This window comes from Vipera berus, assembly GCF_964194415.1.
Source record: "Vipera berus genome assembly, chromosome: W".
NCBI classification, from domain to species: domain Eukaryota; kingdom Metazoa; phylum Chordata; class Lepidosauria; order Squamata; family Viperidae; genus Vipera; species Vipera berus.
Genome location: NC_138210.1, coordinates 55,485,137 through 55,512,564, shown reverse-complemented (window position 1 = coordinate 55,512,564; position 27,428 = coordinate 55,485,137). Strand labels below are relative to the sequence as shown.

At 44.0% G+C, this 27,428-nt stretch overlaps 1 protein-coding gene across 3 annotated transcripts; it reads right to left on the bottom strand.

Moving 5' to 3' along the window:
• LOC308676728 (hsp70-binding protein 1-like) lies at positions 1-27,428 on the bottom strand. Of its 3 annotated transcripts, none has more exons than XM_081342734.1 (8): positions 27,300-27,428; positions 23,196-23,366; positions 21,829-22,042; positions 20,111-20,335; positions 18,564-18,719; positions 15,993-16,089; positions 13,750-13,861; positions 1-1,522 (listed from the first exon to the last, which is right to left on the bottom strand). In XM_081342734.1, the coding sequence occupies exons 2-8, from the start codon at positions 23,322-23,324 to the stop codon at positions 1,445-1,447; spliced, it is 1,011 nt and encodes a 336-aa protein (XP_081198860.1). In that variant the 5' UTR covers positions 23,325-23,366; positions 27,300-27,428; the 3' UTR covers positions 1-1,444. The 3 variants fall into 3 exon arrangements, with proteins under 3 accessions (XP_081198860.1, XP_081198859.1, XP_081198861.1); XM_081342733.1 differs by having other exon boundaries at positions 1-1,518; XM_081342735.1 differs by lacking the exon at positions 27,300-27,428 and having other exon boundaries at positions 1-1,518; positions 22,997-23,309.

Genomic DNA, 27,428 nt, shown 5'->3' with positions numbered 1-27,428 from the left:
AGGTGAGAGAGACGTGCGTTTTGCAAGCTTCTGCTGATAGGAAAAACAAAAACATGACAGACTTATCACCTGAAAGAGAAACTTGTTAAAAAAAAATAAACTAAGTTGAGAATACAGCAATAGCAAGGCATGGTAATAGAAGATACAAACTGCTTGAATAGTGTACATCACATAAGCCAATGAAAAAAATATATCCAAAGATCTGCAATCACCATTCCTAACCAGGAGAGCCATTTCCAAGGCTGGAAAAAAAAAGGCAGGGTCCCAAGACTTGCAAAGAAAATGGAATTTCATCGTGCCTCTGTGTATGCTGACCCATTCCTCAACCCTACTGAAGCAACAGCCTGTCTGCTTTTCAAGTTTGCCAATCTGACATACCTTTTTTTCCAGTTTCCCATATTTGAAACACTTTTAAAAATAAATTATCAGACAGATCCTGCATTCCTACACAGGCAAAAAAAAAGCTCATTTTGCTGAACAAATGTACTGGATTACTTATTTGGAAAAGAAAGTTGTGGATTCTCTTTACTTCCCATCATCCCCCAAGACTTAGCCATTGTTGTAAGCAGCATCCTGAACTAATAGTGATTAAAATATGGCTCTCACCAGACTGCCCAACGTTCTGCACAAAAACGCAGTAATCGTGTGTGTGTGTGTGTGTGTGTGTGTGTGTGTGAGAGAGAGAGAGAGAGAGAGAGAGAGAGAGAATGATTGCCAAATGATTTTGAATGTTTTTTTTAAAAAAACATCTGAGGTGTTGAAAGCACTTCGGTGTTCAAGAGCAGTGTGCTAATATTCCTGCCTTTCAGTTATAGCTAGAAGAGAGTTTTCCGCCAGATTTTGTTTTCCGTACCTGTTGGGACTACAATTCTTACCTGCGAGAACTCAGATAAAGCATCATACACCATTACTGATAGCTTAGGGATGATGGGAATTTGAACATCTGGAAGGCACACGCTTGTGAATACTATCCTAACGAAAAAGAACTGCCAACCGACTTCTCTTCCAAAGCTTTAATGGCCAAGCCATTCAAAGGTACTCAACCTCGCCTCTCCCTTCTCAGCACTGCAACTATGAAGACAAGGAAAGCGCAATAGAAAATAGGGCTCATTTCCCAGTTGAAGTTGAAGATCGAAAGAATCCTTTAAAAACGATGTTTTTTTTAGGCTAGGGAAGCTACACTGAGATGGGGGAAAGCTACTAGTAATAGATGCGTTTTGCAGGAGGATGGAAAGGAAGTTATGCAGCAACAGCTTACGAAAGTCTTCCTGCTGATCATTCAGCTTAACAGCAGCATATTGCAGTTTCCAAAGAGATCTTCTGTTTACTCCAGCTTACCGCTGGTTCAGCGGACGTAGGACAAATGGGGGCGTTTCCGTCAGAGGCCGCCAACCGGCAGAGATCCAGATATGGGTGTGAACTTCCACCGTGTCAAACAGCCAAGCTACCGGTCCATGTTGTTTTCATCAGGTTGACTATGGAAGCAAAGACGCAGCAAAGTCTCACAGAAATCCAGCTCTTCCTTTTTTTTTTTTTTGCAAATTTAAAAGAAAAGAAAAAAAAGAATAGGTGATCAGGCAAACGCTTGAGATTTGTGCAACTTTATACAACTACTAATAAATGCTCAACTAATGACAACTTGCATTGCAGACAGCAATCAGGAACATCTGCCTTGCTGACAAACCTTCCGTCTCAGTACTGTTGCTTCACCCCCCACCATTCTGCCCAATAAATGACTTTTGTGTTAATTCCTGTAGTTATCTATCGTTAGGCCACTACAGCTCATACAGGCAGTCCTTGACTTACAACTGGTGCTTAATGAAGTTATGATGGACTTTCCCAGGGCTACCTATGACCTGGGAAATTCTGACATCCAGATTTCCCCCCACCCACCCACCCTGCAGCGATCACATTTTGGGTCCTCGGCAATTGGCCCACATTTACGGCCATTTGCAGCATCCCCAAATCACGTGATCATGATTTACAATTTTTGCTGGGAACTGGCACTTCCAGTTTCTGTCCCAAAAAAAAAGCCTGTCGCAATGGATTCGCTTAACAACTGCGGCATTCACTTTATGACCACCACCACCACCCAAAAAAAAAAAGTCACAAAACTGGCTGTGACGCCATGATGACCTGTTTTTTAACAACTGGTGCAACTTTAACTGAGCTATAATTCTCAATTACACTCATAAATCAAGGACTACTTGTAGGCAAGTCCCGACTCAGATCTCTGACGGGACCATTTCAGAGTGCATTTCAGGGGGGAAAGAAAGGTAAGGCATTTTTATTTGGAAAGCTTCCATGTCCAACGAGAATGAACGATATGTCTCCATAATTTATTAGCTTTCCTTAATTGTGAGTGGAAAAAGATTTCTTCTTCTTTTTCTTCTTCCAAGAGCTGTATTCCAGCAGGATTAATTGAGGGTGGGAGGACCCATTCCATGCCAAAGAGAGAACTCAGCAGTTAGTGTAAACTGGAACAAAACCTGGATCGCGTTGCCCATTTTCTCTTCCTTCACAGAAGAGGCTGCAGGAGAAAGCGACGGGGAAATTGTTCCAGGCATCTAAAATAACTATCTGGAAAAGCTTTTACAATTAGGCTGCAGTCCACATGAACTGAGTTAATGACTTGCAGGAGCCTTAGGCAACCCCAGCCCCCTGCAAAGCCCTAACGTCCATCAGTCCCCACTGGTGTGACCAATGTCTAGCTAGGGAAAGTGTGGGAAAGTAGACCAAAATCTCTGCAGGGGAGCAGGTGACTGTCCTTATCCACCCTTGCCCAAAGTATTTCCATGACCTTCAGACTCAAAAAAATGTGAATGCAATCCTTTGAAGCGTGACTAATAAGCATGACACTAGTAGTGTCAGCCACCCAGGTGGGAAACATGACCAGATAAGCTAAATCTACTTCACCGTAAAGCTACAGTAATAGAATCTCCTCAATTATGAGAGTATAATTCTCCCACCATCTGTTTTACAGCCCAGGGAAACTCGGGTCCCTTCTCTTTCCCTGCCCATTATCCAGCTGCAGGCTATATTGTCACTTCTCTGTTTCCTAGGCAGTGTCACCTTGTTCCCAGGGCCATTCCCACATACCATTACAGACGGTCCTCGTTTAGCAACTGCCTCATTCAGCAACCATTTATGGCTATGAAAAAGTATCTTTATGACCAAGCCTCACATTTTGCAGGTCTGTAGACCAAAGGAGAGCTGAAGTAAGCATAAACACAGTCGTGGTTTCGCTTAACCACCATTTCACTTAACCAAGTTGCCAGTCCCAATTGTGGTTGCTAAATGAGGACTACCTATAAGGATAAAGGTAGCATCAAATCTACCTCACGTGTACTGGCTGTCTTTTTTTTTTCCTCTTCAACATCCATTAAAGACCAATTTTGAGTATCTTGTATCTTAAAAAACATTTCATTTCAAACTAGCTTCTAGCACTTGTAAGCATAAAAAAAGAAATCAAGTATTTAAGCATTACAATATAAAGCTATGGCTGCTGTTTTAAAATGCTGAAAGTAAGACAGGATTGATATGTGTTATACCTCAAATGTTTTAACCAAGCTCTTTAGTCAAAAGTCCTCGCAGTGTCACCTGCCTGAAATGAATATAAACAATATACTTCCTGCTGGCAAGATTACCATCGGTAGTGATTGAAAAGAAAGGATATAGAGAAAATTAAAACCAAAAACCAAACAATGAATGGAATGAAATGAAACAGAATCAATTTAGTGACGAATCATAAAACCCTGATCCATGGCTTTATCAATGTCATATTGTCTATATACAATACAATCTAACCCGCACAATCTATAGAATCAAAACAGCTAACGATTCAACAACTGACCTACAGGATACAACAAAAGAAAGGGGGGGAAATTGAAAGCAGGGGTAAATTAAGAAAGTAAATAGGCTTATTTCAATTACACCGTTTCATTAAATTTGTATTTATATATACACACACATATGAGCATACAAACACATCTTCTAGAATAGGGACTGTCCGGCTAATCAAAAGAACAAATATATTGGGGAACCGTTTTCCCTGGGTATCGGAAAAGAACAAATCAATTAGGGTTTATTTATGCCGGCTGAGGAATTCTGGGAGTTGAAGTCCACAAGTCATAAAAGGGCCAAGTTTGAAGACCCCCTGATTTAGAAGAAAGAAATTGGGCAAGATACGGAACAAACAGAACCAGAGAGACAGACTGATTTCCCAAAGGTGAGGAAGAATGAGGAAGCTGGTCCCTGAGATCCATGGAACATGCCTCAAGAGGCTGGGTTGTTGTTCTTCTTGTTGTTTTTAAGAATGCCTTTGAGGTTTGAAGCTTGGATGGGTGGAAGAGTGATCACCCTACAGCAGGGGTAGGCAACCTCGGCTCTTTTATAACTCATGGACTTCCCAACTCCCAGAATTCCTGAGTCAGCTGACTCAGGAATTCTGGGAGTTGAAGTCCATGAGTCATAAAAGAGCCGAGGTTGCCTACCCCTGCCCTACAGCAATGAGCAGAGAATCAGATGTCAGCTGAATGCCAACACAGCAGTTTTCTAAGTGTAGAATATTGTCTATTTGTTTGTGTGTGTTTTTGTTTTAAATGCCTTCCAGTCAGTTTTGACTCCTGGCAACTGTCTGGACTGGTTTCCCTGGCAAGGTGTTTGAAGTGGTTTCTCATGCCTTCTTCTTCCCAGGACTGACAGATAATGACTGGCCCCCAAGTCTCCCAGATGGCTTTGTGCCTAAAACAGGACTAGAACTCATGCTTTCTCAGTGTCTAATCTGGTGCCATGGCAAATCTAGACAGCACACTAAAAAGCAGAGACATCACCCTGCCAACAAAAGTGCGGTATAGTCAAGGCTATGGTCTTCCCAGTTGCAATGTATGGCAGTGAAAGTTGGACCATAAAAAAGGCTGAGTGCCAAAGAATTGAGGCCTTTGAACTATGGTGCTGGAGAAGACTCCTGTGAATCCCTTGGACTGCAAGGCAATCAAACCGGTCAGTCCTAGAGGAGATCAACCCTGACTGCTGTTTAGAAGGCCAGATCCTGAAGCTAAAACTCAAATACTTTGGCCACCTAATGAGAAGGAAGGACTCACTGGAGAAGAGCCTAATGCTGGGAAAGGTGGAGGGCAAGAGAAGAAGGGGACGACAGAGAATGAGGCGGCTGGATGGAGTCACTGAAGCAGTAGGCATGAGCTTAAATGGACTCCAGAAGATGGTAGAGGACAAGAAGGCCTGGAGGAACGTTGTCCATAGGGTCGCGATGGGTCAGACACGGCTTCGCAGCTAACAACAACAATCTGGTGCTTTAACCACTACATCAAACCCCACTTTTTTTTTGTCTTCCCAAGAAAGAAAGAACTGAATATGCAATAAATGATTCCATCTGTACTAGAAATAAGCAGGGTGGGCATCCTAGTACATAGCTGATCACAGTAACTCAAAAGCATACGTATGGGGTATTTTAATATTAATCATTTTAATATTAATTGTATTAATTTTTATTGTAATTGGGCGACATTATTTAATTCTTTCTTAACTTTTGTATACTGTATTTTTATTGTATTTGCCCTGTACACCGCCCTGAGTCCTTCGGGAGAAGGGTGGTATAGAAATTAAATTAAATTAAATTATTATTATTATTATTATTATTATGATGATGATGATGATGATGATGATGATGATGACTCGGACCGATACGTGCCCAGCTGCCTCCCTTATACTAAGGATGGGCCAGAGAAAAACCCAAAACAGTCTTCCTGAGTCTGTTGCAAACATGGCCCCATAGCTACTTGTGCGTAAGAAAGGGACCATCATGTTTCCATCTGGCAACGTTATGGGGCCTGGCAAGAGAAATAGGAAAGGTGGTAGTTAAAAGACAGAACCGTGAAGTTGCTTTTCTCATCCCCTCCACTTACTCCATTATGCCAATTGTTTAATTATCAAGCCCGGTGCAACCTAATTGCTATGTTCGTTGAAAACTGTCGGCTGCTAACAGCAGGGGTGGGGAAATTGTCTGTTCCAGGAAAATGCAAGAGAGCCACTTGCACCAAAGTAACATCGCTCTCTTCCTCCCCCTCCCCAATCCTCAATTCATGCTAAAGCAGAGACGGCAGCTAGAACCATGATTGGCAATCTGGTGCCCTCTGGTTGCTCTGGATGACAACTCCCAGAATTTTTTTGCCGGCGGCCATACTGGGTAGGACTGATGATAGCTGAAGTCCCAAACATCTACAGAGTACCAGACTGCCTGTCTCAGTTACAAAAAGAAATTCACAAACGCAGCTTGTATTGCATGGAAAGGCACCATCTCCCACATACCCTTTTGGGTGCTGAACAATGGGATCCTACATTTGGCATATACAGCAGGGATCTGCAACCTTGACAACTTTTAAAGACTTGTGGACTTCAGCTCCCAGAATTCCTCAGCCAGCTATTAAGCGAACCACAGCACTTGTCAAGCGAATCACCCAGTCATTAAATGAAATCCAGCTTTCCCCACTGGTGGAAGCCAGCTGGGAAGACTGCAGATGGCAATCACATGACTCCAGGACTCTGCAGCTATAGAAATAAATACATGCCAGTTGCCAAGCACCCAAATTTTGATCACGAGACCCTGGGGAATGCTGCGATGGCCATAAATCACTTTTTTCAGGACGACTGTAACTTTGAACAGTTGCTAAACGAATGGCACTAAGTCTTTGGGATCTAATCCCAAGCATGAACTTCAAGACAAGCACAAACCTCAAGACAACCAATCAGGTGATGAGAAATAAGGAAATATAAAACAGGAGACGTAGGAAGTAAATGAAGGGTTAATCCAGGGGTAGGCAACCTTGGCTCTTTTATGACTCGTGGACTTCAACTCCCAGAATTCCTGAGCCAGCCATGCTGAGGGGAAAGGAAGAGGTTTCCAAGCTGAGCCATGCTGGCTCAGGAAATCTGGGAGTTGAAGTCCACGAGTCATAAAAGAGCCAAGGTTGCCTAACCCTGGTGTTAGTCAAAAAGGACTCAGATATCTATACATTTAATACTCGAAGCATGAGGAACAAACAGGGCAAACCTGAAGTTCTAATACAGATTTACCCAACCTTTCCAGGTTTGCGGACTGGAGGGAGTGGGGGAGAGGGGATAATTCCACACGAGTGGCCAGCAAGCGTGTGTGTGTGCAGCTCCATTTGCATGAGCGGCATACACGCGAGCCCAAATGGAACACGCATGGATGTACTTGTTCGCTGCTCACGCAAGTGGGGATGAAGATGTGCACTCACTCTCCATTTCCACAGCCTGGTTGCAAACAGCTCATAGTTGGGAAGCCCTGTGCTAGTATACAAAGGCAGGTACAATACTGTTGCCATCAACGAAACTTGGTGGGTTGAGACCCACTGGAAGGTACTGCTAGAAGGATTTAAATTGTTCAAAAGAAACCGACCTAATAAAAGAGCACGTGGAATTGCATTATACGTAAGAAATAACTACACCTCTACAGAAATGCAAAAAACAAAAAACAAAAAAACCCCAACAACTCCAAGAATGAAAACCTTCTTGAATACAGTTAGGCTAATATAAAAGAAAAAAAAAGGAATGATGTTGCCATAGATGTATACTACTTACCACCCAAACAAACAGAAGAAATGTCAAGTTTCCGACGTATGGGCTTTTCAAGTGACTCTGAGGCATTGTTTACCTTAAAAGTCCTTTATTTAGCCTCATACACTTGCTCGAAGGAAGCTGGGATCTGAAATCTCCACCCCTTGCACAATATAAAAAAGGTAAAGGTAAAGGTTCCCCCGCACATGCGTGCTAGTCGTTTCCAACTCTAGGGGCCGGTGCTCATCTCCGTTTCAAAGCCGAAGAGCCAGCGCTTGTCCGAGGACATCTCCGTGGTCATGTGGCCGGCATGACTAGACGTCAAAGGCGCACAGAACGCTGTTACCTTCCCACCGTAGTGGTCCCTATTTTTCTACTTGCATTTTTTCCTGGTTTCGAACTGCTAGGTTGGCAGAAGCTGGGACGAGTAACAGGCGCTCACTCTGCTACGCGGCACTCGGGATTCGACCCGCCAAACTGCTGACCATTTGATCGAGAAGCTCAGCGTCCTAACCCACTGAGCCACCGTGTCCCTTTGCACAATATATTAAAACACAATTCTCCACCTTTCTAATGTTGTCATTAATCATATTCTCCAATTAATTTAAAGAATCAGTTTCCCTTCCGTCCAATTTCAGATGGCCTTGAAGGTACAGTCCTCCTCTTCCCCCCTCCCAACCTTAACGCAATCTCTTAAAGCAATACCCAAGTTTAACATATGAAATGGCTACTTCTTCATCTCTTGTCAAGCAATAACATTCGATGTTAGCAGCGTGGACAGGAAATAGGTGACCTTTTTGCTAATCAGCTGAGGTGTGGAGGAAGCACACCGCCGTAGTAATGGGGGGACTTTTAACTACTCTGACATCAACTGGAAGACAAACTGGGCATCAAGTGGAATATCAAACAAATTTGTTCCTGACAAATCTACCAAATAACTTTGTCATCCAGACATGTTTTACTTAGACTTCAGTAGGGCACTTGACAAAGTAGATCATGGCCTACTTCTTGATAAGACGGAATAATGTGGGATAGATAATGCCACCGCCAGATGGCTTCACAATGGCAGACCAATCGCACTCAACGTGAAGCTCTCAATGGAACTACATCAAAATGGAGGGAACCATGCAGGTTCTGTCTTAGGCCCAGACCTCTTCAAAAACTTAGATGAGGTTTAGATGAGGGGTTAGAAGGGGAACTCATCACATTTCCAGATGACACCAACTTGGGGAAAAAAAAGGCAACACTATAGAAAATAGACTCAAGATACAGAAGGATCTTGACCAGACTTGGGCATTTTACAGCCGTGAGCCACATCTGGTCCTTCGGCTATCCCTGTCCAGCTTTTGGCTCTAAGGCAGTGATGGCAAACCTTTTAGAGACTGAATGCCCAAACTGCAACCCCAAACCCACTTATATATCGTCGGGTGCCTGGTGGGCGTGGCCCATTAATGGGTGTGGCCCATTGGGTGGGTGTGGCCCATTGGGTAGGCGTGGCCCATTGGGTGGGCATGGCTGTGGTAGTAATGGCAGACTAGGTGGGACTAAAAAGTTCAATCAGTCAATTCCAACTTTGCGAGATCTTTTTTTCCCTGCAAGAAGTTGAAATTGATTGAACCTTCTGTTTTTTTCTTTGGAACACGGTGGTGGAGGCCTAAAGCAAAAAGGTTTTATAAAACCCAGCTGAAGGCCTAGGACTGGGGTGACAGTGTGCGTGCCCACAGAGAGGGCTCTGTGCCACCTGTGGCACGTGTGCCATAAGTTCACCACCACGGCTGTAAGGTTTCTTGCAACCCTATTATTCTATGTTCTATGGTCTAAGTCAGGGGTGTCAAACTCAATTTCATTGAGGGCCGCATCAGCATCGCGGTTGCCCTTAGGGGGCCGGGTGGGTATGGCCAGGGTGGGCGTGGCCTACTGGGTGGGCGTGGCTAGAGTGCATATGGCCTACTCGGTGGGCATGGCCAGCTCTACATCGTTCGCATCAAGGGTGCCTATGGGGGCCTGGGCAGGAGTGGGACAGATCTGAGGGTCTCTGGCAGAAGGAGGGTCTCTGGGCCAGGGCCAAGGCAGTGGGGGCCGTTCCCTCACTGTTTCCAGGATGGCTTCGCGGGCCACATGAAACCACTTCGCGGGCCGGATCTGGCCCCCGGGCCTTGTGTTTGACATGTCTGGTCTAAGTCGAGGACTACCTTTATCTTAACAGCACCATATTGTTTGCATTATAAAACATTTAATATAGTCTGTGATGCATAAGTCCATAAAAGTCATATTCCTGCATAAAGACAAAAACTAGTCTGTGGGGCTGACAGCAGAGAATCGGCAACCATTTTCTGCTCAGGTGATGGTTAGCTATGGGTTACCGTACTGGCCTTGGAGGTGAATTAGTGGATTTTTAGTGAAAAATTCATCATCCAACAGTGCAAATTAAGATGACTAAAGGCCTGGAGACAAAAACATATGAAGAACGATTGCAGGAATTGGTTATGACTCGTCTACAGAAAAAAGAACCAGGGGAGACATGATAGCAGTATTCCAATATCTGAGGTGACAAAGAGGAGGGGGTCAACTTATTTTCCAAAGCACCAGCAGACAAGACAAGAAGCAACGGAGGAAACTTAATCAAGGAGAGAAGCAACCTGGAATTAAGGAGAAACTTCCTAAAAGTGAGAACAATAAACCAGGCTTGCCTTGAAGAGCTGTGGGTGCTTTATCACTGGAGGTTTTTATGAAGAGACTGAACAGCCACTTGTCTGAAATGGTACAGGGGGTTGGACTAGAAGACCTCTAAGGTCACCTCCAGCTCTATTCTAATAATAATAGTACCTGCCCTCCCCAAAAAAAACCTTCCAATTTTGATTTCTGAATGACTTGTTATTTTTAGACAAAAGTAAAGATTTTTTTCCCTGGATGGTTTTGTGCAATTGATTGACCACTGTGAGAACTGACTGCTGGACTAGACAGGAGAGAGTCCAATCCAGCAGGCACTGTTTATGTTCTTAAATTAATTAGTAGGCTTCTTAAATTACTAAGCAAGCTGTCAACTAATCCAGTAAGAATACATTATCATCCTCGTTAGTTACATAATTAATTTTTAATCTTCATCGGCGTGATCTCTCCAGGACAGCTCTGTCTTTTGTCATCTTCCAGAGAGTTTTTGAAAGGAGAGGCCAATGCAGTTTGTAAGAGCAAATATACAAATCTGGGGCCATCATGAAAAAAGCAGCACCTCTTTGATCAAAGCCTGCATGGAAGCGGAGAATAACCAACAGCCTGTCAGCCCAAGGCAGACCCGACTTGAACACCAGAGATATGAATACTGAAACGACTTTTGTTATACAGGTCGTCCTAAGGTAATCAGGACTGGAAATTTCCATCACTAAGCAACTAAGCAACTTTCTGATCGACAAGCTCAGCGTCCTAACCCACTGTGTCCCTATGAAGTACTGTAGTGACACCCAATCTTTATCACAACAAATATCAACAAGTTTAGTAACTGTAAGTGACTGGCCCAGACACCCAGATGGCTTTCACGACTAGGGAGGGATTTGAACTCATGGACTCTTGCTTTCTAGCCTGGTGCCTTAACTACTAGATCGGGCATGTTCAACTTGTGGTCCATGAGCCACATGCAGCCCTGGGCAGCTAGCACATCCCTACAAGATTGTAAACTTTTATTTATTATGTAATTTACATAGACTTTATTATGCATTTTATATGTGGCCCAAGACAATTCCTCTTTACTCAGTGTGGCTGAGGTAAGCCAAAAGGTTGAATGCCCATGCTCGAGACCAAACTGGGTCTTGATCAAATAAGACAACTTTATATTTCTTCCTTTTGCTTCTAATGGTCTTATTCTAATGCAATCAAATATTGTTAATTTCTCTTCATTTTTTCTTTGTCCCATTGCACAAAAATCCTTCAAGGGTTTTAAGCCTCTTTTGTTCATTTAATAAGAAAATGTTTTCCAGGTCATTCTCTTGGTTTATTATTTATACTTCCCTTTTAAGTTTTAAAACCTCAGTTTCTTTTGTATACCCAATAAAGCATCTTTTCCCACATTATTTTCTTGGCCTGTTATTTGTAGGTCCACTTTCAGTACTTTTTCTGTCTTGTCAGATAAAATTTGCTCCACAACTGTCATTTTTTCACTGACATCTTTTGGACATAATCCATAGAATGAGACATTATTACTGACATTGTTGATTTTGTAGCTACTAACTTCTGGCTTTGTTCTTCAAAGATCTCTCCTTTACTGTTTTTGATATTATAATATTTTGTGTCATTTCATAAATTCCAGGATTAACTGACATCAGTAACAGGCTGGTATTTTTTTCCTTCTGTTCAGAATCTGTAAGCCCCCTTTAAACTGATGTCCAGCTTCTAAAATCCTACAGCAGAAGTCTTCAAACTTGGCCCTTTTATGACTTCTGGACGCTGGCTAAGGAATTCTGGGAGTTGAAGTCCACAAGTCATAAAAGGGCCAAGTTTGAAGACCCCTGTCCTAAAGTAACTTATGTAAGTTATGACTTACAATAGCCAGAATAGCCAAAATAAGTCAAGTTTCCCATGTGAAACTAATTTTTTATAGTCAATTCCAAAATCTTAGCAATATTCCAAATTTATCTGAATCGTTAATCCATTTATAACTTTCTTAGATCAAATTCTTAGGTCTTTTACTCTTCATTTCAAAGTCTTTTAAGCTCTTACGCATAACTTTTCAAATCTATTGTTCCAAAGATCTCTAATAACTTTAAAATGGTCAATAACCAATTTCTAAAAGTGATTAGAAAGTGAGGCTTGCACATATGGTGTTCTTTAAAAGGCTGTGCAACAGTTGCAAGCAAGATGGCTGATCCCTTTGTCTCTCAACACTCAAACCCACAGAAACCGCTGTTCTGCAGTGACCTCACCGGAAGCAGCCATTCAGAGGACAATCACTTGTCTATTCTCCAAAGCACCTGAAGGCAGGACAAGAAGCAACGGGTGGACAGTAATCAAGGAGAAAAACAACCTAGAACTAAGGAGAAAAACAACCTAGAACTTAGGAGAAATTTCATGACATTTAGAACAATTAATCAGTCAACGACTTGCCTCCAGAAGTGGTGGATGCTCCAACACTGGAGGTTTTTTAAGAAAAGACTGGACAGCCATTTGTCTGAAATGGTATAGGGTTTTCCTGCCTGAGCAGGGGGCTGGACTAGATGACCTCCAAGATCCTTTCCAACTCTGTTATTCTGTTCTGCTCCTGTCCTAACCTTATCCCAAAGAGATTCCAAGGTTCCTATTCACCTATTATTTGGTCTATTTTTTTTCTTAAAAATATTAAACATATACACTGTCAGAATCCATTTATATCACATTCATAAATGTATGTTTAAAACATTATTCCCCCCCTATGGATTCTGCCATCTCCCGAGGAAGGAGGAGCGGATGTGGATTCAGCCTGCCTTAGGTTATTTCAAAGACCAAGGGAACCTTTTGAACTGGGGGGAACAAAAAAAGGGAGGGTTAGAGAAGAAGGCATCTGGCTTGTGTCTTCTTTAAATTCTGGAGAGGAAGAAGGCAATAACCATAAAGATTTGAAGTTCTTTTTCCCCCCCACAAAAGGGATGACACGAAGTAGAAGGATGGGGGCTGACCAAATGGGGTTGAGGGAAGGGGGGGGGGTTGAACCGGGTACCCTTTATAAAATTTCAATTTGTAAAACAATACTAAGTCCTGTCTTGTATTCCCACAACCAAACATGTCCTAGTAAAGATTCCTTTTGGACTAGAACTGACTCCAAGAGTTTTTATCTTCCTAAGACGTGGATTGGGGTGGGTCCTGACATACGCCCTACAAATCAGTGTCTTTGCTACATTATACTTCCTTGGAACCTGTTGTTTTCATAATTTTCAGTCTGGTATAGATGTTTATGTTTCCTCCTCATTTCTTTTTCTCAGATTTCTTCAGGCTAGCTAGCCCCTCCCCGTTTCTTGAACAATCACCTTTCTGGCCCACGTTACCTTACCCTGCTTTGCCACTCTTTATCAAAACGTACCTCAAGATGCTAAAAAAATAGCAGAGACAAAGTCTTTCTTGAGCATAAGAACAGCATCAGGTAACTGAAGAAGTGGAGGGGACGGTAGGAATAGCTTGACCCAGGCCTACCTGGAATTCTTCTTGATTTTTAAGCAGCTGACATCGTTCCCTTAGCAGTTCCTCCAGCGCTAATTCCGGCTCTTGGCACTCTCGCACACCTTGGGGGAAATCTGTTACCAGGCTGGAAAGTTTGAGGTGGGATACCAGTCAAACAGAGGGAAAGAAATAAGCAAGGTTTAGAGGTGGGCAAATGGGAAGTTAACAATCTGTTAAAAAAAAAAGAACAACCAACCCCCCCCGGGTGTCCTTTATTCATTTAATAAGTTAACGAAGGAGGGGGGGGGGAAAGAGTAAAAGAAATAGAAGAAAAACAGAGAAAGGAATACAGCATACTGTATCATGGTGTATATTGATCATATGCATATATGGTAAAAGGTAAAAGGTAAAGGTTCCCCCGCACATGCGTGCTAGTCGTTTCCGACTCTAGGGGCCGGTGCTCATCTCCGTTTCAAAGCCGAAGAGCCAACGCTTGTCCGAGGACGTCTCCATGGTCATGTGGCCGGGATGACTAGATGCCAAAGGCGCACAGAACGCTTACCTTCCCATTGTAGTGGTCCCTATTTTTCTACTTGCATTTTTACGTGCTTTCGAACTGCTGGGTTGGCAGAAGCTGGGACGAGTAACAGGCGCTCACTCTGCTATGCGGCACTAGGGATTTGACCCGCCAAACTGCCGACCTTCCGATCGACAAGCTCAGCGTCCTAACCCACTGAGCCACCACATATATGGTACAGACATGGATAAGCAGCCATGTTTTTTTTGTTGGCTGGGAGATAACCAAACTTTTTTTATTTTATTTTGCCATTTATTTGTTTACGGCTTCATATGACCTGCCGACTCGCAAAAAATGGGAGTCTGGGCGGCATACAATGATAAAAACAAAACTTGAAATAAGAAACAGTCAGAGCTCATCAATGTGTATTCCACTTTCCGGGGTGAGCTCCTAAAACATCTTGGGCCCTGATGGCGGAGGGAATAGCCACTTCTTCAGAGTCTTCTTAAAAGTTTAACAGGATCAGGGCCAGTCAAATCTCGGGGTGACTCAAAAGGCTTGTAAGCTAGCAGGGCTGGGCCAGCCGAATCTTGGGTTTTATTTAAAATGAAATCTGGAGCCCAAGAAAACACCAAGGACAAAGCTACATATTCACAATATTGTCTGTTGCATTTAGCAGGTTCTTCATAAAATAATGTTAACATGATGAAAGATCCCTGTGAGCTAATCTTGGATAAAAAAAGCCTAATATCCACGTAATAAATTAACAAACGCAATCAGGGCCTCAAAGAATGGAGAAAGAACGGTTTCCACTCAATGCTTCTGCCAGCCATTCTAGTCTTTCTCCTACTCAAATGGTAAGCAGTATTTTATAATTGTGCAATTGCATGTTTTTAAATGTATGTATGTATGTATTGCATTTGTAAGCCATCCGGTGTCCACTGGCGTGTGCAGCTACAATAAATTTAAATAAAGAGCCAATTGGGTCTAGTGATGAAGGCACTAGGTTAGGAAGCAGGAGACTGTGAATTCAAGTCCTCATTGGCCAATGAGAGCCAGCTGGATGATTTTGAGCCAGTCACTCTCTCTCAACACAACCCACCTCACAGGGTTGTTGTTGTTGTGGGGAAAAGGGGAGGAGGAAAAGTATGTTGGATATGTCAGCTGCTGAGTTATTTCTAAAAATAATAAAAGCGTAATGCATGAATGGATGAATGAATGAATGGATGAATGGAATAAATTTATTTCTATAGCTTCCCAGTCTCAGTCAATGATTCTGGGTGGCTTACAATACAAGAAATATATTACCATTCCATATATTAAAAACATTTATTAAAACAATAAAAACAGTAATTTAGTTCTCAGCCCTCTAGTCCACTTAGGTTTTATTATTTAAGAGCAGCGTTTTTCAAACTTGGCGACTTTTCAAATGTGTGGACCTCAACTCCCAGAAGGCACCAACCAGCAACCTGGCTGTGGAATTCTGGGAGTTTTGAAAGTCCACACACCTTAAAAGTTGCCAAGTTTGAAAACAACGATTAGAGCAATATCTGGACTTGGGCAAATCTCAGTGGTTCCCCCTTGATGACGATCACCCTAATAACTGCAGCTCTGGCAATTTTATCCTTGTGGCTTTTTTCGGCCCTCTTCCTTGAGCTACCTCTTTTACACAAGATAGTCCTTCACCGGTTCTGCCAAATACATTTTCCCCACATCCAAATCCCACTTCTAGTTCGCTGAACCTCACTCCTGTTGATACCTGCACAGGGCTCCCAGGACGTGCTCATGGAAGGTACTGTGTTCAGATCGGACCAGAGCCACCAGCTGCTGAACCATGCCCATGGAACAGAGAGTCTCTGCAGGGGGACAAATGCAGAAGCTGTAACTCCTCAAATGAAAGTAAAGGTTCCTTTACAGCAAACTAGGCCAAACCCGGTCCAATTTATAGGTAGTCCTCGGCACAGAACCATTTGCTCAGTGATTGTTTGAAGTTACAACGGCACTAAAAAAAAGGGGGGGACTTATGGCCGTCTTTCACACAAACTGTCGATCGTGCTCACGTGATCAAAATTCAGGCACTCGGCGACTGGCACGTATGTATGACAGTTCCGCTACCCCAGACATGTCAAACACAAGGCCCGGGGGCCAGATCTGGCCCATGAAGTGGTTTCATGTGGCCCGTGAAGCCATCCTGGAAACAGTGAGGGAATGGCCCCCACTACCTTGGCCCTGGCCCAGAGACCCTCCTTCTGCCAGAGACCCTCAGATCTGTCCCACTCCTGCCCAGGCCCCCATAGGCACCCTTGATGTGAACGATGTAGAGCTGGCCATGCCCACCCAGTAGGCCATATGCACTCTAGCCACGCCCACCCAGTAGGCCACGCCCACCCAGGCCATACCCACCCGGCCCCCTGAGGGCAACCGCAATGCTGATGCGGCCCTCAATGAGCCCTGTTAGCAGTTGTTGGATGCATTAGGAAGTCCTCCTGCTTCTCCAAACCAATGAGCATCATTGTCAATATTCCTTCATATTTTATTCCTTTGCTCTGATATCAGCAAGCACAGTACACATTAGATTCAGATACTTCTTTGTGTCCTCACTGCAATTGGTAAGAGTAGTATAGGCTCAGCGTCGGAGAGTTCGTGAATTTCATGACTGAGTAGTTTTCAACTCTTGTCTCTCTCATATACAGAGCTTGTTAATAAAGAAAGACATGGGTGGGGAAACTATGTTTGGATCAATCTTTGGCTGTTCCTAGAATAACTTGTTTATAAATAGAGTTTTGAAATATGAGGCTGAGGGTCTTTCCCAGCTCTGAGCAAAATAAATAAATAAAATGCTTTCCCTTGGTGAGTGGGAAAGTAAGGCAGCAAGCATTGTGCTTCTCTGGTTGCCAATTCCTGCCCCATTTCTTGTGCTTCTGTCCCCAATCACCGCAGTGATCAGCCTTTCGTGTTTGGTAATGGGTCATTGAGCCCAGTGGATTTTGGACACCTTGAAGTGGCCCTTGGATGGTGTGAAAATCAGGAGAGAAATGCTGCTTTCACACTGGTCAAGACTCCTTAGGTCTCCCTCAAGCGTTGGGGATGACGTAAAGACGTTGAGGATGACATAAAGATGCTGTCATGGGGACGTGGCAGGAAAAAATGAATGTTGCTAGAATATGTTTGTGCTGGATTATTTTTATTTCTGGAAAATAGAAACCTATTAGAAAAGAGAAGCTGGTTCCCCACACTTACGTATAAGCAGATCAGTTTTTTTTAAAGTGTACCTATGTGGTCTACTGTGTTGTGCCAAGCTCCATCGTTTTTGTGTATTCATCTTATTGCGTGAACTTTAAAATGGGTTAATTCAGCACAGGTTAAATATATTGTCTAAACCAGGGGTGTCAAATTCAATTTCATTGAGGGCCACATCAGCATTGTGGTTGCCCTCGGGGGGATGGGTGGGTATGGCCAGGGTGGGCGCGGCCTACTGGGTGGGCGCGGCTGGAGTGCGTATGGCCTACTGGGTGGGCATGGCCAGCTCTACATCATTGGCATCAAGGGTGCCTATGGGGGCCTGGGCAGGAGTGGGACAGATCTGGGGGTCTCTGGCAGAAGGAGGGTCTCTGGGCCAGGGCCAAGGCAGCGGGGACCGTTCCCTCACTGTTTCCAGGATGGCTTCGGGGGCCACATGAAACCACTTCGCGGGCCGGATCTGGCCCCCGGGCCTTGTGTTTGACATGTCTGCTCTAGAGGGTCTTCACAAAGGTAGTCCTCCTTTAACTATGGCCAGTAACTTGGGCCATAAGTGACGTGGTTGCTAAGTGAAACTATGACAGCATTTACGATCTTCAGCTTTCCTTTGCTTCACAGACTGCAAAGGTTGTAAATGGGAGGATTGGTCGTCACTTGTTCATCATCGTCGTCAACTGTGAACGGTTGCTAAATGAGGCAGTCACTAAATGGGGATTGCCTGTAACCTCCAAGAAGCTGCTCTGTTCCAGGAAGAAACAGAGGTAACACACTCCAAAGGAAATAAAACAGACTTTAGTCCCACCAAGAGCGAAGGACTGATTTTCTGGTGATGGCTGGTTTTGTTGTTGGGAGCAATCCTGATTAGAAACTATGGGCTATCAGAACAAGAAACTTCCAACAGTCATGACCATAAAAAACAAAACAGAGCACCAAAGATGCGAATTTTCAGACAGGTAGGTTAAGGAGATCACAAAAGAGGCAATGAAGGATTAAATATTTAAAGATCGGTTAGATCGACATGATTCCTGCTAAGGACAGCTACTCCCTCCCTGCTCTTTGTCACCCATATCCCAATAAAAAAGACATTCACCTTTCTGCTCTGGGTGGTTTATGAGAAGATTCTGGAGGAGGAAGGCCGACTTCACCTTCAGTTTCTGTACGTTACTCTGCATGGCCCTCATGAGTACAGAGAAGCCGTCAAGGCGTAAGAATTGCTGTAGGCCAGCTTCTTGGGCTCTTACTAAGCCTGGGAGCAGAAGGAAATATGGAAAAAGGATGAGAATGAGCAAATGCAGACTGAACAGTCAACTGGACAACGGTGGAGCAAGATGTGGATGATCCCAAGCGGTTCCCAGTTCATCTCAAGATTCACATCCCATCCACTTATTTCATCCCCTGAGAGTATAACCCGGAACAAGAATCCTATTACTCAAGAATCAGGCTCAATATCTATACCTTTACAATTATTCGTTAAATACCAAAATGGCCATAAAGGTAAAGGTAAAGGTTCCCCCGCACATGTGTGCTAGTCATTTCCGACTCTAGGGGCCAGTGCTCATCTCTGTTTCAAAGCCGAAAAGCCAGCGCTTGTCCGAGGACGTCTCCATGGTCATGTGGCCGACTAGGCGCCAAAGGCGCATGGAACGCTGTTACCTTCCCACCGTAGTGGTCCCTATATTTCGACTTGCATTTTTACGTGCTTTCGAACTGCTAGGTTGGCAGAAGCTGGGACGAGTAACAGGTGCTCACTCTGTTACACGGCACTCGGGATTCGACCCGCCAAACTGCCGACAATATACAATTAACCAAAACTTTGGTGTGTCCACTCCTGATGTGCCCTCGAAGTGGAGAGGCACTGGCTCATTTATAATAATAAGTCTTTATTGATTAGCCCTTGGGCCATATCAAAGTGCAAAGTTCCAGCAACAAATCATTACTAAAATTTGTTAAAAGCAATTTAAAATGGAATTTGATAAAATACAATTTAAAACGGAATTGGCATAAAATATGATTTAAAATGCAATTGGAATAAAAGACAATCTAAAATGAAATTGGAATAGAGTACAATAATTTAAGATAATAGATAAAATAGGATAAAATTATGTTTTGGAGTCACCCTTGCAATCTACCCCAATCAGTCCCACATATGCAGATCTCAACTGAACCATTTTGTTTAAGTACTGTGCTGTGTTAAATGTTATTTTCAGGTTTTGGCTGGACATAAGGTAAGTTGTTTTGATATGGGGATCCCAATGGGTCATTCGTTTGATATATAGACCAAGATACCTGTCTCTCACCCTCTTGCAATCTACCCCAATCTACAGGCAACTATCAAATAGGATTGAGCCAGGTCTTCTACCTCTGCCGCTCTGCAAATGCACAGACGCTCATTGTAGGGTATAGGCCCATGGTGGTGAACCTATGGCATGGGTGCCACAGGTGGCACGCAGAGCCCTCTCTATGGGCACGTGCGCTGTCGCCCCAGTCCTAGGCCTTCAGCTGAGTTTTATAAACCCTTTTTGCTTTAGGTCTCCGCCGCCATGTTTTTCCCTGCTGTAGAGCTAACTTGGAGAAATCTCCTGTATTGCTCTCAGCTTTGCTCTTCGTGGACTAAAGCAGCCACCGTTTTCCACTCACAAGAAATAGCAAAGAGCGCCTTGATCCGAACAGCCTCGCTGGGATCATGATCCAGCAGCCGTAGCAGCTTCCTCATGCAGCCCAGCGCCAGGGCCTGCTCTTGGACCTTGGGCACATTCTGGGCACAGGTGCCCACCAGATGGGCAGCTCGCCAGCGCAATTCCTGCTCTTCGTGTTCCAAGTATCGGTGGGCCAAGAGCCGCATGCCCTCCAGTTTGCAGAAATCTGGAAGATGATTGAAAGATTGACAGGTGGTCCTTGACTTACAATCACTTAGCAACAGTTCAAAATTATGACGGTCCACAAAAAAAGTACTTAGGACCTAAATGAAAAGTTCTGACACCCTCCCCACCCCCACGGTTACATGATTGCATTTTGGTGCTTGGCAACCAGACTGCATTTATGGCCATTTGGAGCATCTGATGCTCATGTGTTCAAAATTTGCGTTTTTTTTGCCAGAAATTGCTGTTTTCTTCCAGTTTCTAGCAAAAAAAAACAGCCATTGTGGACAATGGGTTTGTTTAACCTCAGATTTGCTGGATGACCATAGTGATTCACTTAACAACTGAAACAAAAGAGTTGTAAAATTAGGTCAGTCACTTTTCTGAGCCGCTTAAAGACCAACATGACTTATAACAGTAATTCTGGGCCTAAGGAATGAATCCCTCCAACCAAAACAGTGATACTAGCAAAATACCTGCTAACTTCTCCTGGCCCTACTCACTCTGTCGTAGCACAAGGAGAAAGGATACAACTGCTTTCTCAACTTGAATGACCTCCAGATAGGTGGACTTCAACTCCCAGAATTCCACAGTAAATATGCCCATGCTGAGAATTCTGGGAATCTGAAGTTCAAGTAACAGGAATAATTTTGTGATTCCCCAGTGATGTCCACTAACATATTTTTGCATATTAAGGATTATATCTGCCAGTCAATGAAGAGCACCCATGTGTACTTCCCATCCCAAAGTCCTTTGAAGCCCACCCAGATTATATTGCCCCAAACTGGCAGTAGATTGTCCATTTGCAAAGTGCAATTTCTCAGAAACAAAACAAAACAAAAGCAAGTCTTTGATTTGATTTTATACGCGCAAAACTATTAAAAACACATCTCTTTAAAAACACCTTTCCCAAACTGGCCTTTTCAATTTGCATTAACGGCATAGTCATGCCCCCCCCCCCCCCCCGGTAGCCATAAAATCAGTGTAGAGGCTGGCTTTCAAAAAGTTACTCCCTTTTGAATGAAGCCTCCTGTTACATTTTCTTTGGGAGATGCTGATGGAAGGTTTTTTTTCTTGGAGAAGTGACCATTGGATGGGATGGGGGGGGGAAGAATTTTCTTCAGCTCAGCTGGCTTTGAATTCCTTATCTTGTGATAGCTTGGCTTGGTTGCAAGCATGAGGTTAAGTCAAAACTTTCCCAAACTTTTAAGAAGACGTGTAGATTGCAACTACTAGAATTCTTCAGCCAGAAGTGCTGGCTGGGGGAATTCTGGGAGTTGAAGTCTACACGTCTTAAAGTTGCCAAGGTTGGGGAAACCCTGTGCTAAGTGAACTACCTTTTAGAAAGATATATCCTTCCTTTGCCTTAAATAGCTGAGTTGGAATCGGGAAAATAGTACTGCAGTATGGACCTCTTATGCTCAAACAACCATTTCTCACTACACACACACACACACACAAACACACACATACATATATATGAGGTTGTTTCTGTACCTGCAGCGTTATCCAAGTTTTCGCACAACTCTGCCAGTACATCGAGGGCACTTTCCCTTCGCTCAAGGTCTGAATGCGTCTCCTCGGAACTTTCTCCACGTTCTGCTCCTGGGCTCAACACTTCCAAAATACGCAAACATTCCTTCATTCGCTCTACTTCATCCATCTGCCCACGAAACGCCTCAACCATGGCTTCCTGCAACCACTGTCTCCTCTGGGAAATTGGCCGTTAGATGGAGTGGAGAGAAGAAGAGGAGAGGAATGAAAATCGGTAAGTAATCTTCTCTTTTCCTGCTTAGGATGCCTTAAATGCCACATTAGAACTTATTTTTTCCCTCAGAGCACCATGCAATATGGTGGTGGCATAAACAGTTATCCCAAAGGCAATATAACAACACAATCAACTAATCAGTAAATTACAAAAAAAACCAAAAACAAACCCCAAATAAACTTTAACGAAACTATAATACAACTAAATAAGAACCAGGAAAAAAATCAACAATAATCCTATCATCTAACTTGATTTGAGAGAGAGTCCAACAGGTCCAAAATTACCATGTCTATGAACAGATTAAACCCATCTTTTCCTAATTGCTAGGAAGTCTCAGTGCTTAATTTAGGATGATAACATCTCATTTCCTTGCTGAGGGCATCAGAAGTGTTTATATGTTTAGCTTTCCCCTTTCCCTCAATGAATTCTATTAAATGTAATTCTGCCATTAATGCATAGGCAAGGTTTGTTAGATATGCATACTTTAATTAATCTTTCTGTAATAATATACTCTGATAATCAACATTACCATCATCATCTAGATCAGGGGTCTTCAAACTTGGCCCTTTTATGACTTGTGGACTTCAACTCCCAGAATCCCTCAGCCAGGCATGCTGGCTGAGGAATTCTGGGAGTTGAAGTCCACAAGTCATAAAAGGGCCAAGTTTGAAGATCCCTGATCTAGATAAATGCTTCTCAACCTTAGCCGTTTTAAGACGTGTGGACTTCCAACTCCCAGAATTCTGGGAGTTGAAGTCCACGTGTCTTAAAACGGCTAAGGTTGGGAGACACTGATCTAAATTTAAAAGGTAGACTTTCCTCCAGAAACTCATACATTCTCTTCTCTATGTTTTCAACAAACAACACAAAACACATGATGTAGATTCCGCTAACTACCTGAAGCCTTCCAGCAAGCTTCCCTGTCTAAGGATGGACTTGAATCCATGCGTCCATTGTCCTTGTCCAACTTCCTACTAGAAATCTAGAACCTCTGCTTCAGTTGCTCACATCCCCAGTTCCTGCTTGGGTAATCAGGAATCCCTTATGTCTAAAGGTTGGACTTGAATTCCCTCTCTTGATGAGCCCAGCTGCACACCTCATCAGACATGGGTTCCATCTCATTGGGTTCATCGTTGCCCGCCATGACTGCCATCTGTAGCAGCCCCTGCAAATTGCGGGGATGCTCGCGCGGTGGCTGGTTCCCATCTGCACCCCCTTCAGCCATGGTTGGAGAACGTGGAGGCAAGTCACCAAAACTGTAAAGAAACTATAAAGAAACAAACAGAAAGAAGAGTAAGTAGAAGGGAGGGGGGAAAAAAACAACACTGGGAGCCCAACCACGCTTTTACAGGATGAGCCATATCTTTGCTCCGGTCCTTATTTTTCAGAAATACCACTGTTCTCTTTATAAGTGAAACCTTCACCCAAGTATTGCAATACACGTGTTCTTCACCAGAGTGCCAATTTACCAGCCTTAATTTCTCTCTCGAGTCAGAAGACACAATTCCATTCCTACTTGTCCCACACAACAATCCAAGCTGTCAGCTAGGGCAGAGATTCCCAAGCTCTAGGCAACTTTAAAATGAGAGAAATGACACATGGACTTCAATTTCCAGAATTCCCCAGCCAGCATGGCTGGCTGGAAAATTCTGGAAGCTGAAGTCTATGCATCTTAAAGCTGCCAAGATTGGGAACCCTTGTGTTAGGGCAGGGGTAGGCAACCTCGGCTCTTTTATGACTCATGGACTTCAACTCCCAGAATTCCTGAGCCAGCTGGCTCAGGAATTCTGGGAGTTGAAGTCCCTGAGTCATAAAAGAGCCGAGGTTGCCTACCCCTGTGTTAGGGAGTCAAAAAAGCCACAACCATAGCCATAAAATCAAAGCCCCATCTCTTCTTATGTATGTTGTGTGATGCACCATCTTAACTTTTTTGACCTTCCCCTGCAGACAACTCTGCCAACAATCTCATGGTACACCTAGTACTTACTTCATGGCCACTGAACAAACTCAGCCCTTAATCAACTATGACACAAAAGTGATCACGGAAGACCAATTTCCTGCTCAATACAGGAATCCAAATTAAATAATCCCAAAGAGGGAAACGAAGCCACCACTTCTCTGAATAGGTAGCAACTCCATTTTTTGGCTGGATTTTTGAGTCAGAAGTTACACATCTTTAACTCCTCTAATTTTCTATTGCTTAGAGAATCGTAACTAGCCTTTCCCCACTAGATGTCAGCTGTGCAGACTTCGCTAAAGATTGTTAGGATTTCTTTCATGGGAAAAGGGATGAGAACAGGATACTGTCCATACACAGAAGTCACACTTTGGAAGATATGAGAATAGGAAGAAGAACACAACACCGATGAGAAAGCCCGTTCTGGAAAATGTGCCATCCCACAAGCTCCACCCTATTTATGTATATAACACCAGTGAAGAACTCAGCTCATTTATTCTATCCATTGATTCATTATTTATCCTTTCTTTTATAAATAATTCAAGGTAGCAAATATACCTAATCCTCCTTCCTCTTCCTCTTTTCTCTATAACAACCCTGTGAGGTAGATTGGGCCCAAAGTCACCCAGCCAGCTTTCATACCTAAGGGCAGGACTCGAACTCACTATTTCTTGGTTTCTAGCCTGGTGCTTTAACCACCAGACCAAAGTCTGGGATAAATCAGGTCAAGTGTAAACTAGTTCCTGTCCCCAGTACAGCATCATATAATAGGAATATTAATTGTCTCCAAATGTAGACCGACAAATTATGCTACTTTGGTTCCTAAGTCATGCGTGGATCCAACCTAATAAGTGTAAACTCTGAACTAAGATTTGGGAATTATTGTAGAATCACCACAATGAATCCCAAGGCCAGGGGTAGGCAACCTTGGCTCTTTTATGAGTCATAAAAGAGCCAAGGTTGCCTACCCCTGCCAAGGCCACTATTTTATGTACCTGGTGTAGCATAATCTCAAAATTACAGGTAGTCCTCAACTTACGACCACAACTGAGCCCCACATTTCTGTTGCCAAGTGAGAAATTTATTAAATGAATTTTGCCCCATCTTACGACCTTCCTTGCCACAGTTGTTAAGTGAAGGACTGCCGTTGCTAAGTTAGTAATACCATTGCGAAGTGAATCTGGCTTCCCCCATCGACTCTGCTTGTCAAAAGGTGATCACACAACCCCAGGACACTGCCAACTAATCATAAGCATGAGTTAGTGTCTGAATTTAGATCACGTGACCAAGGGCATGCTGCAACGGTTGTAAGTTTGAAAAACGGTCGTAAGTCACTTTTTTCAGTGCTGTTGTAACTTTGGTCACTAAATGAACTGTTGTAAGTTCAGGACTACCTGTACTTTGGGCATGCCCCTCCCTCTCAGCTTAATCTACCTTACAAGACTGTTGTTTCAAGGCTGAAATAAGGAAATAGAAGAACCACATACGGAAGAGGGCAGGCTGTTTAATGAAAAAAAATAAAAATAAACAAAAGCAATAACTCATCCTACGCAGTTCTCGCTCCTAATAAAGGAGAATATTTGTAGCTCAGAGTTGACATGAGGGGGTCCTTGTTGCTCTCTGTGCTTGCTTGTTTTCTTGCAGACATTTTGTTACCTAAACTAGATAACTTCACCGGTGCAGCTTGCTGTCAGTTTATATTCTAATTCTATAGAACATAATTCTGTTCTATAGAATATAAACTGACAGCTAACCCCACTCCATACTGACACTGATGATGTTACCTAGTTTGGTAATGAAACGTCTGCAAGAAAACAAGCAAGCTCGGAGAGCACCAAGGACTCCCGAGTTCTTGCTCCCCTTTTCCAAAAGTCTCCAGAAATCTTTCTCTCCTGAAGCTCTAGGAGTCAAAAGCCACAAATCAGAAAAGTCCACAGCTCTGAGCCAACCTGCTACGAAATAACTAGATGGGCCTCAGGCCTTTCTCTCCTTGCTACCCTCGTCTCCCCCAGGCCAGGGGTAGGCAACCTTGGCTCTTTTATGATTCGTGGACTTCAATTCCCAGAATCCCTGAGCCAGCATGGCTCAGCTTGGAAACCTCTCCCTTTCCCCTCAGCATGGCTGGCTCAGGAATTCTGGGAGTTGAAGTCCACGAGTCATAAAAGAGCCAAGGTTGCCTACCCCTGGCCTAGGCAGCTCCCAGCTTAGGTCAGCTTCTTCCATTTGTACAGAAGCTCCCTGTACTGATGCCCCGCAAATGTTGTAGGACTTCAACTCCCAGAATTCCTGAGCCAGCATGGCTCAGCTTGGAAACCTCTCCCTTTCCCCTCAGCATGGCTGGCTCAGGAATTCTGGGAGTTGAAGTCCACGAGTCATAAAGTGGCCTAGGCCAGGGGTAGGCAACCTCGGCTCGTTTATGACTCGTGGACTTCAACTCCCAGAATTCCTGAGCCAGCATGGCTCAGCTTGGAAACCTCTCCCTTTCACCTCAGCATGGCTGGCTCAGGAATTCTGGGAGTTGAAGTCCACGAGTCATAAAGCGGCCTAGGCCAGGGGTAGGCAACCTCAGCTCTTTTATGACTCATGGACTTCAACTCCCAGAATTCCTGAGCCAGCACGGCTCAGCTTGGAAACCTCTCCCTTTCCCCTCAGCATGGCTGGCTCAGGAATCCTGGGAGTTGAAGTCCACGAGTCACAAAAGAGCCGAGGTTGCCTACTCCTGCCCCAGGCGACGTGTTATTATTACGGTACTGATCTACAGTGCAGGGCTGTTGTGATGTTTACAAATAGATAATAATCGCTCTGAACGTTGGGAAGGCCGACACCCATTTAAAGCCAGGCATGGGGGTCGGGGGGCAGGTGGGGTGGCAGAGGCTTTCAGGAAGTAATTGAGGACTACATGATTTTTTTCTGGAGAAGCTAAAGGCAGTGTGACAGAGGAATGGCGATTTGCCTTTTTGAGAAGCGGGACTGGCATTTCCCTAAAGGCCAGATATAGGTTACAACCAGCTACAGGTTTCCAAGTAATTGACGGATTTAGCTCGGGGCGGCCCCAATTTCCCTGCCTTCTTTCTCGCTTTTCTACAGCCCACGATGAACCCCTTTTCTCCTGGGGGGGGCATCTCTCTATTCCCTTCATTCTCTTTCAACCCCCCCCTTCCTTCAAGCCTCCCCCCTTTTCTAGGGGTGGCCCTTCCTCCCCTGCCTGTCTTACTTGGCCCCGCCCTCCCCTTGTCCCGGTACCTCTCGGGGATGGCCGTTCCCCACGCCGATCTGCTCCCTTCCCGCCGGCCCTGGCCGCGTTTCGCCCTGCAAAGGACGCGCGTCTCCTCTCGCCAGCCCAGCTTCTGCAAGCGGCCATCGGCAACCACG

Excerpts from the sequence above, each read along its gene's own strand:
- LOC308676728 (XM_081342733.1), bottom strand. The coding sequence starts at position 23,324 with ATGGCTGAAGGGGGTGCAGATGGGAACCAGCCACCGCGCGAGCATCCC. Across the intron at positions 18,720-20,110 it reads GGCGCTCTTTGCTATTTCTT|GCTTAGTAAGAGCCCAAGAA; the intron begins GTGAGTGGAAAA and ends TTCTGCTCCCAG. Across the intron at positions 1,519-13,749 it reads AAAATCAAGAAGAATTCCAG|AGCTGGATTTCTGTGAGACT; the intron begins GTAGGCCTGGGT and ends AAAAAAAGGAAG.